Genomic DNA, 14,359 nt, shown 5'->3' with positions numbered 1-14,359 from the left:
ACAAAAAGAACTATCGACTCAACTCACAGTTGAGCACTCTGTCCAACCATCCACCTACCCTTCTTCTGTACCACTTGCTTCCTCCTTATTTCCTGCTCCATCTCAATCTTCCCTTCCAGTTGGACTTCTATCAAGAGTCCCATATCCTGGCTGTTACACCACAGTCTCGACTATGCAGCACAGCAATCACAAGAAACGCACTTAAGGTTGCTGTAGCAGTTTCAACTGAAAGTGAAGTCCTGAAATAATGAGGAAGGCAAAGCAAAACAAAAAGGGGTGTAGGAATCAGTTTCCCTGCTCACCTGAAATATCTCTATGTAGCTAAACCTAAGCTCTATGCAAGGTATTATGTCTGCGCCACACTCCACACCCCACCCCTCAAAAAAAGCAAATCAGTTAAGATTTCTTAGGTTTACAGATTGTTCAAGACACTGGACTGGACCCCAAAATGGTACTGCACAAGTAAAAAACACTTCCACTTGGGCAAGGGGAGATTCCCCAGATTTCAGCAATTCCCCCTTCCTGTAGCAGAACACAGAACCAACATTACGCAAAAAGCAAAGGTAGCTGAGTTGGGCAAAAGAAAAATGCTAAAAACCATATTAGCGTAATACCTTTAATAGGTCAACTCAAAGGACACAAAATACAGTGAAAACTTTCAGATTCTTCAGAACTCCTCCTCAGGCAAAATAGTAAACAAAGCAAAAAAAGGAGCGGGGGAAGTGGCTGATGTTAAAGCCAAGGAGTCTGCGATGGAAAGTGGGTGTGTGGTGTAGATACTCAAATCTGGCCCTACCAGGCCGTAAGATGGTTTCAACATGCACCTGGGACCCTCCCAAGGTTAGGATCCAAGACTTTTTCTGGAATTCCTTTTTTTTTAAGTTCTTCCCTAATCCTGATTCAGCTCTTGTAGCATCCCAAATGTTTTTACAGAAGGAATACATATTGAGAACGTCAAAATACATAGACAACTTATAAACCAGGGTCTATGTTAATGAACATTTGCTTTCCATTTAGTTGTGCATTCAGTCTGCTTCTACTATGGAATGCAAAATAAGACCAAGTGCAAAATAAAGGCTTAATGAATTGCAAGTACAGAGTGATCACAAAACCATGCACATTTCAAGTGAAAAAGATTAGATTTGAACCACTTAAATAATAATGTAGCCAAACCAAAAAAGAAAGAACCCAAAACAAAACAGTTCATATACCGGAAAGAGCTTGAGTGTTACATGTAACATAGTCCTGGCTAAGTCTTTTCTCTTTTGGACATGTTGGATAAAACAGTAGGCCTTAACTGCCTGTGAGGAAAAGGATTGCAAATTTTGGAACTGATTTATGTGTGTGTGTCTTAGGGAATACATGCTTCAAGTCCTGAACTGAGAGAATCGCAGGCAGAGAAAGGTTTTCTAAACAAAAAACAAAAAACTCTGCACACACAAAACCAGCTTCAGTGCTAGATACTTGGGGTAAAATGCTTAGTTTCCATTTAAGGGGTCTTTAGCATGCCAAAAATATGTTGCAATAGTGGAAGAAATTCTACTATTGTGTGTGTGTTAAGTTAATAAAAGCCAAAGGTGTATAAAGAAGAAAAATTGTTGAAGAAGAAGAAAACCTACCACTGGAAGATGGGAAAGATTAGATACAGATACAACTTAGACACAGCGCTATGTAGCATCTGCTGCTTCTCTGCAATGTACAGCTCAGTATTAAAGAAGGAGTACCAACAGCATACAGTGAAAACCGATGCCACCCAACATAAACAACTCCACCTGCTATTTTTAGCAACTCTGGACAACTTAAAATATAGGAAGCGAAAGGAAGATCAACATGTCATTCTTTACTGGGCCAACCTAGAATGAAGTCAGAATATGCAGACTTTTTAGTTTCACAGAATTCTTGATCAAGCGTAACTTTTTCTTTCTGTTTCAAGAAGTACTAACAAAAAGGTGTTCATCAAAAAGCAATACATTTGCACAATATTAGCACATAAACTTGCCTTGCTCCATGACACAATAGAATGATATGAGCATTGCTCTATATCAGACTGCGCTATAGTACACTACTCTATATCAGACAATATCAGATTTTTTTAAAGTCTTTTTAAAGAAGTTTTCAATCAGTGGGGTTTTAAAAATAATATCAACTATTCTATTTTTTAGAATAGCCTAGTCTAAAAATGCTGCCTGAAAAGGAATACAAACATGTTAATTCAAAGCCTATACTCCATGGACTAGTCTGAAATATATTGTGTTAAAGGACTATTTTCTTAAGGTAAACAAACTCTGGTTAAAGTATCTGCCTTTTGAGTTTATGCATTACAAATAAGGCACAACAGATCATGTGCTCTATGTTTTTGAATTATGGGCTTGATAAAAAGGAGAAAGAAGTTATGCCAGGCATTGCAATCTACTCTCAGCTCCAGGGAATACCTGCCTATATCTCACTGAGGCCACATGGAGTAATTTTGTGCTCTTATTTTATGCTCATTCACTAGCTGAGCTCTGCAATTGGCTCAGTTTTCACACCAGAAATATATAGATTACTAACAATCAAGACGTTTTGAATCACAACACCCACCATTCCTGACCATTGGTCATGCTGGCTAGGGCAGACAGGAGTTGAAGTCCAAAACAACTGGAGGGCACCAGGTTGGGGAGCACTGCAATAGAGCATAACAGAACCCTGCTTCATCTGACATCCTCACCCAAAATGTACACCCAGGTACGTACACAGGCACTGAGCCATGCTATTTCAGGGAATGGAAAGTCGGTGTGCACCTTCCCTTCCTTGCCCCTCTGCTCAGTCAAAGGATGCAAACACAAGCAAAGAGAGAGCTGAAGGCTGAGGGGGAAAGAGGGCTCTTTAATGCCCTAGAAGGAAGGATCATCCCCTATGAGGTGTGGGGGCAGGGAGGTTAACTTCTAATCAATATCCTTCTGCAGCCTGACACAAGACCTACTTATCTATTAAATAAGCAATCATGTGCCATTTTCTAGAGTAGTTAAAGTGTTATATTAAGAGATAATAGAGTATACCCTCCTCTAAGGGCTCTATTTAGTTGTAAATCAACATTTTAAAACGGCTACAGCAAACAACTGCTATGCACTTTTAAAAGGAAACTTCAAACGTGCAAACAGGAAACTTGATTTAAAAGTAGCCTTCTTTTTTCTTGACCATTTAAATCATGACTGAAACCATCCTGCTCTACCTCTAAAACCTGACATCACAGCCTAAAGATCATCCACAGCCACTCTCAGTAGGAGACTACAAACAACTGGAGGAGATATTAAAGTTTGCTAAAGAAGCAAAAGTATGACTATCTGGTTGCATGGTGTCAATGGAGGGAGGGGGAAAGAGAAGTGAGAGAAAGGCTACTGCAGCATAAAATTACTGCAGAGTTCAACTTCCTTCTTTCCCTCCAGAGCAAGAACATACCATTTATGTTCAAGGTGTTCTGGGCTGCCTCTCAGTCTTTTAATTCAAGATTAAAGACCACTCACCATCACTTTTATATACAAATGCTTCCCCTTTGCATTTAAAGCATTTTTATGTTTTGACATGCAATAGTATACAAACCTCGATTTTCATTTTCATTTAATTTATGACATTTCTACACCACCCAATAGCCAAAGCTCTGGGTCATACCTATAACAGAGAGAGAGAGAGAGAAAGAAAGAGAAAGAGAAAGAGAAAGAGGCAGGGAGTAAGATGCCTGGAGTAATTGCCTTGTACCTGCATAGCTCCCTTTTTCCAGGCACTCACACATAACCCAAAGTGCCCAACGCTGGGAAATACACACTGCAGCCTGCAATGATCCCTTCAGGCCTGCAGAAGTAGTTGATACCATGTCATCTGCTTCTCTCTTTTAGGCAAGGGGATACCCACAAAGCCATTTCCAGTTTCTAGCATTTTGGAGAAACAGGAAGGGAAAGTGCACATTTAGCCAAATAATAATAAAAACAAGGATTTGCTTTTTAAGGTGGCCATTAATTATTTTGCAAGCATTCTTGACCATTTCAATTACAAGTACAGTCCATTTTCTCATACTCTTACCTGCCACCTATTGTGCTTACACAACAGAGTTTCCTAATATTCAACAGATTTGATAGAAATGAAGCATCAATTGCACAGATATCAAATATAGATTGCCTTTGCAAATTATACCAATAAGAGATCCATACAACAGAAATGTTGGTTTTGCAACTGTGTAATTTTAACAGTCTCAGAAGGCAATCCCAAGTCATAACAGCAGTTCAAAGAAAGGTCTGAAGTCACATGCTAAAGCTATGGGAAAGGACCATAACCCAGTGATAGAGTGCAAACTTTGCATACCGAAGGTGCCTCTTACTGTCCATGTCATCTCCAGTTGAAAGGATCAGGGAGCAAACAGGTGATGGGAAAGAACCGAAAGAACAGCTGCTGCTAGCCAAAGCGGACAAGACTGGGCTAGATGGTCAGATGGTCCAACCTGGCACACAGCAGTTTCTATGGGCATCTGCATCCTAAGCAATGCCTGGATGGCAGACCAAGCTGTAAACCACTCTTGAGCACCTTTCTCTTCCGCAGATACTAGTAACTAGACGTTCACCTCATCCCAATTCAAGCACATGCCCCAACACACACAAGCAAAAGCCTTATTCCCAAAATCAGTGCTCCCCCCAATCAGATAACACCACACAAGGATGGGAAAACCTGCAGAAACACAGGCCCAAGTGTATGGTCTGTGAGCTCTGCTGAACTTGAGGTGTGGACCTGGTAAGACCCTTGCATGGGAGACCAAGAAACACCCTAGGAAAAACAGGTCTTGCAACAAACACAGAACTGCAGGCACACAAGTCATCAAGTTGCCTATAAATGTGACGCCAGAAATAAGGAAGCGGAAATATTTCTGTACATCTACCTCCATGTTTCTCCAATACCCTGAGCGGCAACCTACCTGTCTTAGAAAGAAAACAAAGGAAGGGTATGGAAGCGTCTAATGTCCTATGCATGTTTAGACAGGGAATGCTGGGAGCTGTAGGACCTTTTTCTGTCTAAATATTCATAGGATTGCGCCGTAAGTGAAACACAGTGTACAATCCACTCTATGCAACTACATACATCCAGTATATCTGGAAACCATTAGCACAGCACAGCAACCACAAAATGAGATCGCAACATTATTCATAGGCACACAAGTTGGAATTTAAAAACACATGCCATACATTTACACAAACAGCACTGTCTTGCAGCTGTTTAGACATGCTGTCGAAAAGGAACCATCTGAGTGCAAACCATCTGAGGGCTTTCTGAATGCAGTAAACTAAAATGGGGAGAGCAGACACAGGACTGCTTATTCCATTTTAAACTAGAGAGAGGGAGAGAGAGAATGAAGATTAGGAGATGTAACACAGACAGGAAAAGTAGCATTATTGCAGCCTCACCTGACTTCTGTCTTTGTCCACCTTCTTAAAACACTTATTCAGTGACAGGTTATGCCTCACAGAGTTTTTCCATCCAGTGGGGGCATTTGCAAAATAAGGGAAGTGTTCCAAAATCCAGTTGTATATATCCTTTACGGGCAGGCGCTTGCTTGGAGAGTCCTCAATGGCCATAAATATGAGGCAGCTAAAAGAGTACGGTGGTTTACAGTTGGGGTTCTGCTTGGCATCATAGGGCATGTCGGCATGAGCAGGAGATGGAGGGGTGTCATCGTCAAGATCCTGCACTGGGCTAACACTTCTTAAGACTGAGTCCCCAAAGCTTTTCAGCAAGTTTTTGCTCTCATGTAGCCAGTTCAAGTTGGTGAGCTCTTCATCCTCCATGGGACCTTTTTCCAGTCGGAGGGCAGGTAAAGAAAAGTCTAAGTCTTCATCATCATGGAGCGTCTTTGATAAGTCACTATCCCGGTAACACTGGCTCAGTCCACTGGAAACACTAATTCCCGAGCCCTCTGGCTTCTTACTGGGAGGCATAACTGGACCCATTTAGAATGAGGTTCCTGGTAAAATAAATCCAATTTTGTTTTTAAAAAAAGCATTAGCTGGTAAAGGCAAAGACAGCATCACAACACTCTGACAGCTTTTCCCCAGTCTACAGTTTGGACTTTGATGAAAACTACATTAAAAAAAAAAAAAAGACAGAATCACATAAACACTCATCCAGGCTTGTTAAGTAAGAACATTCAGGGGCTAGGAAAGGAATGGGATATCAATCATTGGCTCTGGGTTTTGTCTAAACAATTGAAAGAAAGGTATATTCTAGATGTTCTTCTTAAGGCTGCAGTTCTTTATATACTTATTTGGAGAGCAAGCTCTAAGGAAATCAGTGGGACTTACGTCTGAGCAAGCATGCATAGGTTTAGAGGACTGTAAATATCACTGGCTATGTCACTCTCACTGCTTGTAATAAGCAAAAAAAAAATGAGCACTTAAGACCAGTTGCTTCAGATTAAGCTCAGCTGTTTCACTTCCAGTATGAACACAGCCACATTATAATTATTGCCTCTCCAGCTCTGGCTGAATGCGCAGGCAGGCAAAACTCCATGTTTACACACAGACACCAGCCACATTTACAACCAAGCACTCACTCTCTACAGCTACCAACTCTGTGCCTCTAAAAGAAACCGCAGAGCAATTCTGCAGCTTTGGGCTTAGAGTCAAGACCTAAGGATACAAACACTAAGTTTGGAGCGGGGTAGGGGTGGGTGGGGGGGACACACACATCCACCCCAGTGATACAAATTTAACTGAAATGAGAGTGAGCAATGATTGTGATAAGCATGACTTAAAAGAAAGCATGAAGAGTGACATCATGTACCAATCAGTAGAGGCTGTTGTTGCTATATTAGACCCAGAGAAGGATATGCAAAAATAGACAAGGCTGTATTACATTTTAATTATTTCAAAATAAATGTTGTTGTTGCTCTTTAAATCCAAAGGCACCACAGCTGGAAAACACAGACAAAGAGGTTGAACTTATTTAAAACAAAAGTGGCTATATGTATCATTTTAAAAAGTCAATACTCAAATCTTCGTAATATCTCCCAAATATCCTTTCCCAAACACTCCAATGAATAAGCCTGACTTCTGTTCTCAGGATTAATAAATCACATCAGACTATTCTTCTCCCTTCAGCAACAGTTCATCCTTCTTCCAAAGGTGTAACATAAATCATTTGATTCTTTTAGGGCACTATCCGATGCATGTTTAGACAGCAATAAGTCCTACAATTCCCAGGGAATTGTAGGACTTATTGCTGTCTAAACATTTATCAGATAGCGCCTTTAGCCTGCAATCCTATACCCACTTACCTGGGTCTTACTTCTAGGAACTCAATGAGCCTTACTTCTGAGCAGACATGTCTAAGATTTTGCTCTAAGAAAGAAGTCACTACTTGTCTGGGTACTAGTTTTTATTCATTTAAGAGCAAGTAAAAACTCTTGTATGGGTACAAGGTCTGTGTAACTTGAAAGCTTGCCTAACCTAGTAGTACAGTAGCTGTACTAATAATGAAACACATCATTCTGATTACATTGCATAAAGCGTTAACAGGAAGCATGGTAGACATTTTTTAATATAATTCACCAAACATACTTCAAGGGAAGGGGTGGGCATTACACTTTAAAAGAAAAAGCATCTGAGAAGTAGAACTTGCTTTTTAAAAACACAAAGCAAACTTGTGTCAGTATCAGAAGGGGCACAGAGGGGGGAATGCTTAGCAGAACCTCTAATTTAAAAATACTGCATTGCCATTTTTTAAACGCACAGACCACTGAACACAAAACTTTGGGAAGGGACTTGATGCTATCTAGGAGATACTAGAACAAGAGGAAGTTGTAATTACATAAGAGGTCATTAAAAACAGGACGATTTGGAAGAAAAGAGTATTCAGAGATAAAGGATAGATAAAAATGAACATTCATGTGAAGGAAAATATTTAAAAATTTCTGTGGAAGTGGATATAATGGAATTATCTCACATCAATACATTTTCTCATACTTGGTAGCGAGAACTCTGTAAAACCAATTTCAGCAAATAACAAAATTATAACCAAGCTTCTCTTTTTAATAACCAGTTTAATATCTGAAATTCAGAAGTTTGAGGCTACATTTCCCAGTTCCTTTCCCAATATAATAATAATAATAATAATAATAAGCTACAATCCTATACCACTTCCTCCACATTATTATTATTTTTAAAAATGGTTTTGGAAACCCAGGAAAATACTGCTATATTCTTGCTGCTCAAGATGGCTTTATAAACTCCATACAAATATTTAAACTGTATTTTAGAAGTACAATGTAAAGAGAAGTTACTGAGAAACTGTTTCAGTATTAATGAATTGAAGCATACGAGTATGGGGGAGGGGAGAGATGAGCATAGAGACGTGGATCCTAAATGATACCACATTTTGTGTATCCCTAAAACATTATTTACCTCCCCAGTCTTCGGCTGGGAGCACTGTAGCCAAGCAAGTTCAGTACAAACAGAACTTATGTCCCATGAGCAAGCTTTTAAATAGGAAAATTATATCATGGCTGACAACATAATTTAATTGCTCTGTTGCTATGACGACATGCTGCTCTCTTTCAGTTTAATTTGCTTACTTGCCAGCATTCTCCCAAAGGGCTACCATCAATTTTCACACAAAAACTAGTGACTTCTTTTTAAGAGTTTATGGTGAACGGATGGATACTGTGGCAACTCTCAGCCTGCAACTACCAAACATCAAGCTTAGCTGTTTTGTGTCCAACACTAACCAAAGTTAGTTAAAATACAATCCTCTAAACCATTATCTTTGGTGTTATCAATAGCTTTAAGCATGAGATTTTAGGGCAGCAATCCAAAACACACTTAATAGGAGTAAATGCCACTGAACTCAAAAGGACAGACTTTGGGATCATTAATATTTTAAAAACCTGAATAAGCTACTGGGAAACAGTACATACAGCTTTGTGGGGCGGGGGGAGGGTCTGTATGTGTGTGTGTTGAAATGTACATTATACCATATATGTATCAACATCAACAACTTTGTTTTATTCAGGTTGCTTTATGTTTTGATTTTAAGATCACAGTAAAACCATTCAAAACATAAATGCTGCAAGAAGTAACTGGTGTAAGAAGGTGACCACCTTTTATGTGCAGAAGGATTACAACTTCCAGAAGTGATTCAAAATCTGACGGAACTTTTTACACCTTTGCCAGAACCTAGAAATTCAAGAGCTGCAAGTCACAAGAGGGCATGGAAAGTTCTCAGCACCTTGTGAGGGATGGCAGCAAACAACCATGTCAGCTAAGTTACATTATAGATGACAGAAATCCTGGCTTCAATCTAGATATCCAGCTAGGGAGCAAAGGGCTGAATATGTCTGACCTTGGAAGCTAAGCAGGGTCAGCCCTGGTTAGTACTTGGATAGGATTCCGCCTGGGAATCAGGCTTCTTGCACTGAGCAGGGGGTTGGACTCGATGGTCCTGTAGGCCCCTTGCAACCCTATGATTTTATAAGCTAATGGGGGGGTATACAGCACATTAACTAAAGAATGATTTTAGAAACACAACTATGTTTTCCCTGAGTGGGCTCCAGCTCTAAAGAAATTTCTTTCCTGCGCTTCATACTTAGTGAAATCAGATGGGATACTGCAGTTAAGCAAATATTTTGTAATCAGCTGCCAGTTAAGTAGCTCTATGAGATATGTCTGCAGGTGCTTACGGGCATGTGTAAAAACAAACTTTCTTGCTGCAAGAGAGGCACAATCTCTCGCATTTCTAGTAGTAAAGCTGACATGGCAGAAGCACAAAGGGAGGAGGGAGAGAGGGAAGAAAGGAGGAAGCCAATCACTAGTTATTAATGCTTCTCAGAATAATTGTTATATATCCTTTCCCAACCAGGCACCCTCAAGATGGGGTGGACTGCAACTGCAATCATCCCCAGCCAGCATGGCTACTGGCTGGCTGGAAACTGTTGTCCAACACATCTTGAGGATGCTCCATTGGAGAAGGATGCACAAACTAGGCTCAAACAGATGTGTATCTCATCATCATAATCATCGAGGGCCGTCATTTTGAAGGGAAGAAAGGAGTATCCAGCCAGGGACAGATTTCTTGCAGCACTTTGCTACACTCCCTACTGTACTTGTCAAAAACATTTGAAGGGGGGAAGGAGCACTCCGATTGGCCAGGATTCGAATCAATCACTGGCGTTGCTAGGAGACTGGAAAACTGCACTTATGCCTGTACAGTGCCATTTCGAGCAAACATACCTTCAATGCTAGTCAGATGTCATAAACCTTGCACTAGCCTTTCTTCTCGCAGATCATGCAATAATAAATGCAACAACAAAAGCTAACCAGACTATCACAGAAACCATAAGGGTGTTTTTGTTCTTGTAACTATCATCATCACCACCATCATTATCATTTTTAAAAAATCTTAACGTTTTAATGTTATGAAGAATGGCTCGCTCTACTAGGAAATGACTAAAGTTTATTTTTGTTTTTTTTAACTCCCCTCCCGCCCCCTGCCCCAAAGGGTCTAGTAACAGAGGGAGAGAACCCACTCTCGCGGCAATCAATAGATATTAGACAAAATGCTTTGAAGGCTGGAGCATTCCTCGACCGGGCACTGTGTGCGCGCGCGCGCGCGCGTGTGTGTACATATATATATTAACCCCAGCCTAACTTTAAACCCCAATGCCAACTCCATTCGCCAGCAGTCTTTGCAAACCGGGCAACTACAGCAGCAGCAGCAGCATTACACATTCGAGTCGTGCCTGCAACTCTTAGCTCGAATCGCTTCCTTCTTCGCTTCACCTGACAACCCAGTGGGGGGGGGGGGGACCGATCGCTTTTTGTTTCTATTTTAGAGACGATCAGGCCGTTGTTTCTGAGACACCCCCGACTGATTTGATACCGTCTTTGCGCTGAACCACCTTATCTTGTCTCTCTGTTTTTTTCCCCTCCGCCTCCTTCTTCTTTCCGATTCCAATGCAGAGAATCTTACGCAATCTTCCCAACAACGCAACCGCAATTTTAAAAGACAAAAATCCACAAGGAAAAAACACAGCAGCAGCAGGGGGAGAAACAAAAACCACCACCCCTCCCCCTCAAAAAAAATGTATTTTTTAAAAATCCCAAAACTTACCTGGCTTGAGAGAGCTCTAGATTTTCACGGCGGTCTTGCCCATGACCATTATGCAAACTTTTCATCCGATGGAACGAGGCATCGCTTGTTCCCCCCTAGCCCGGAGCCAAGAATGTGGCCGAAGGTTAGGAGCGGGGGAAAGAGAGAAGGGGATCCCGGAGCCGGAGAGGGAAGGCGAGGAGAGCATGGGACCCCCCCCCCGCTGCAATTCCCCCCTCCCCACACCTCTTGCTTCGCCCCCACCCGTCCTCCCTTTTCCTCCCTCCGTCTGGGATCCTCCGGATTGGAGTAGCGGTTTGGGTCGGAGCTAGCAGGAGAACGCGAAATTGTTTCCACTGCAAACAACAGAAAAAAGGCAACACATGACCACGGCGCGCGGGGGGGGGGGGGAGAGAAAGAGAGAGGAGGAGAGAGAAACGTGGGCAGGGCCAGCCGAGACTCGCCGCCACAGCGGAAAGGAGAGGGCTGGGCCAGGGGAGCTGGCGGGAGAAGGGGGGAGAGGAAGGGAGGAGGCGGAGGAGGGACCCTCGCCTGTATTGCGCCGTGATCCTAATTGCGCGACGAGCCCAAAAGGGAGGCGGGAGCTGGCGCGCACCGCTCGGCCGCCCGAGCCACTCCAGCTGGATGCCCCCCGCTCGGCCCGGCTGGGGCCTGTGATCACTCAGGAAATTCACCGGCGGCGGCTGCCGCCTCTTTCTGCCTCTCTGCTCCCTCCCTTCCGCTCTCCACCACTTGGAGAGTCCTAAATGTTGCACAGACTCACCTCCTCCGGGTCTTCGGACTGGCTTTCCCCTTTTTCGCTCTTCCCCTCCCCGACAGCCTACGTGGTATGTGGATGAGCCTGAAAGTCACTTCTGGTGGTGTGCGCGCGCGTTTCTTTCGCCCGCTCTGGATGAAAAGCATCGGACAGTTTTGTGTATTTCAAAGGCTGCAACAAGACGGTCGCGGCTGGTCAGTTGGAAAGTCTGCTTAACTAGAGAGAGAGAGAGAGATGGGGGGCTGGTAAAGACTTAGGGCGCGATGCTATGCATGTTGAGACTGAAAAAAATGTCCTACAACTCCCAGCATTCTCCAGCCAACAGTGCTGGCTGGGGGATGCTGGGAGTTGTAGGATTTTTTTTCTGTCTCAACGTGCATCGCATTGCTCCTTTAACAGAGCAATCCTATGCATATATCTTCTCAGAAGTCCCACTGAGCGCAATGGAGCTCACTCTCTTGTAAGTGAGGATAAGATTGCAGACTAACAGATTGAGGCTGCAATCCTATCGACATTTATCTACTTGGGAGAAAGCCCCACTGAACACAGCGCAACTAGCTTCTAAATAAACCTGCATAGCATTGCATTGTTATTATGGCAGAAGGTTTCATGGACTAGAACCCACCACTTCTCAGGTACATAGTTATCATCAGTTGGAAGATACACACATAAAGAGAATGTAAATAAGGGGTCAAATGGCCATGAAACACAAATAGTCCCGCCCGTAAAGCTGTTGTGCCAAGCTTACTGAAAACAATCAATCCTAAGGAGTTTCATTCATTTATTTTCAGTACTGTCCTATACAGAAGTAAACTTTGTAAGAGTTCAATTAGACTTACTCCCAGGTAAATGAGTGTGGGATTGAAGCCTTATTTTCTCTTCCCCTGCCCCTCCAAGTCTCCCACTTTTAAAGAGCAGCTAAACAATGCAGCAGAAACCCCTGTGATCCTTGAGGGCTACTTCACATATTATTTTTCCAACCCAAGGATTAATTTCCATGTTGGAAAAAGCATGTATTTTACAGGCTATTAAAAAGGCAGTGAAAGTACTTTTTTTTTTGCCACATGGTAAATGGATCAGGAAGCTGATACATGCTGAAGTTTCCCTAATCCACATACCAAAGGGCGAAACAAAGGACACGCCACACCAACGCTGAAATGCTAACAAAAGGCACAGTTCTGCACCCCCATCCTGTGCATGTTTACTCCCCAAAGTAGGTCAGTAGGCCTTACTCCCAAGTAAGTGTGCACAGGATTGTGAATGTATCGGAGATAATAAGATCTGAAGCAACTATCAAGAGACCTTTTGTATCTGAGCAGAGATGGCCCAAGATACTTTGATGCCCAAAGCAGACAATCCAAGCAATGCCCACCATGGTAGTAAAAAATATAATAGACTATATTATTGACAATTTGCTGCCTTCAATAGGTATCCTGAAATCTGTCACCTTATGGCTGTTGTTGTTGTTGTTGTTCAGTCGTTCAGTCGTGTCCGACTCTTCGTGACCCCATGGACCATAGCACGCCAGGCCTTCCTGTCCTGCGCTCTCTCCCGGAGCGTGCTCAAGTTCATAAACAATATTGTTCTTTACAGCATCGGATTTTCTTTTCACCACCAGACACATCCACAGCTGAGTGTCCTTTCGGGTTTGGCCCAGCCGCTTCACTCTTTCTGGCGCTACTTGGAAATACCCTCTGCTCTTCCCCAGTAGCATGCTTAACAGAAAAAACTCCTACAACTCTCAGCATTCCTCAGTTAGCATGACTGTCTGGGGAATGCTGGGAATTATAGGGCTTATTTCTGTCTAAACATGCATAAGATTGCACCCTTAATTGAGCAAGCTTTTCTCTCCCTCCCCCATACATCAGTATAAAGTAGGTTGCTGCCCCTCATTCTTGAATTGATTACTGATGCTGAAAAGAATGACTTAACCTGCCCTTAGAATTTCTTTCCATACAAAGAATAAAGCTATCAGGTCAAATTATTCTGCATTTCACTGTGCCAGATTGTCCCAAAATTGTGCTACAAAAGCTAATCTCTCCCAGGTATTCCCTGAGTCAATTACAACTCTTAGCACCTCTTCTTCACAAGCAGATGAAGTACAGAGGCAATGGCACTCAGCCCTATGTTTGGGTGGAATCTACTAGGCATCCCTTGCCCTAAGGCCACAAGAAACTGGTAGGCAGGCCTCTTACTCACATCTAGGCCTCTTAGCTGAATACGAAATCTTTTTCTGCAAATTTTGATTAGGAATGGAATGAATTTGTTTAGAAGGGTCCAGCCAATGACAAATGCTTTTGGCTGTAATCCTGTACTCATTCACCTGGGAACAAGAAGCACTGAACATAGTGGGACTAACTTCCAAGCAAATATGCCTATGTTTGCGTGGTCTAAGGCCCCATTTATTTTAACTTTAAGTTAGAGTTGAATCCAGTGGTGTCCTTCCGCCAGCAGAATGAATACTGCTAACGGACCAAA

The 14,359-nt window shown here is 42.5% G+C and overlaps 1 protein-coding gene across 5 annotated transcripts in view; it reads right to left on the bottom strand.

Moving 5' to 3' along the window:
• Positions 1 to 12,164, bottom strand: part of FOXN3 (forkhead box N3) — a 231,973-nt gene extending 219,809 nt beyond the window's left edge. For 2 of the 5 annotated variants that reach the window (XM_084841062.1, XM_084841081.1), the window contains exons 1-2: positions 11,125 to 11,869; positions 5,427 to 5,983 (exon numbers count right to left, since the gene is read on the bottom strand). In XM_084841062.1, coding sequence (XP_084697188.1) covers positions 5,427 to 5,969 — 543 coding nt within the window. In that variant the 5' untranslated portion in view covers positions 5,970 to 5,983; positions 11,125 to 11,869. The other 3 variants (XM_084841072.1, XM_084841087.1, XM_084841050.1) reach the window with 3 other exon arrangements.
• Positions 12,165 to 14,359: the final 2,195 nt, after the last annotated feature.

Source organism: Heloderma suspectum, chromosome 1 (assembly GCF_057233095.1).
Source record: "Heloderma suspectum isolate Gila_16-S chromosome 1, 16-S_ref, whole genome shotgun sequence".
Taxonomy (NCBI): Eukaryota; Metazoa; Chordata; class Lepidosauria; order Squamata; family Helodermatidae; genus Heloderma; species Heloderma suspectum.
This window is presented reverse-complemented; position numbering and strand designations above follow the sequence as displayed.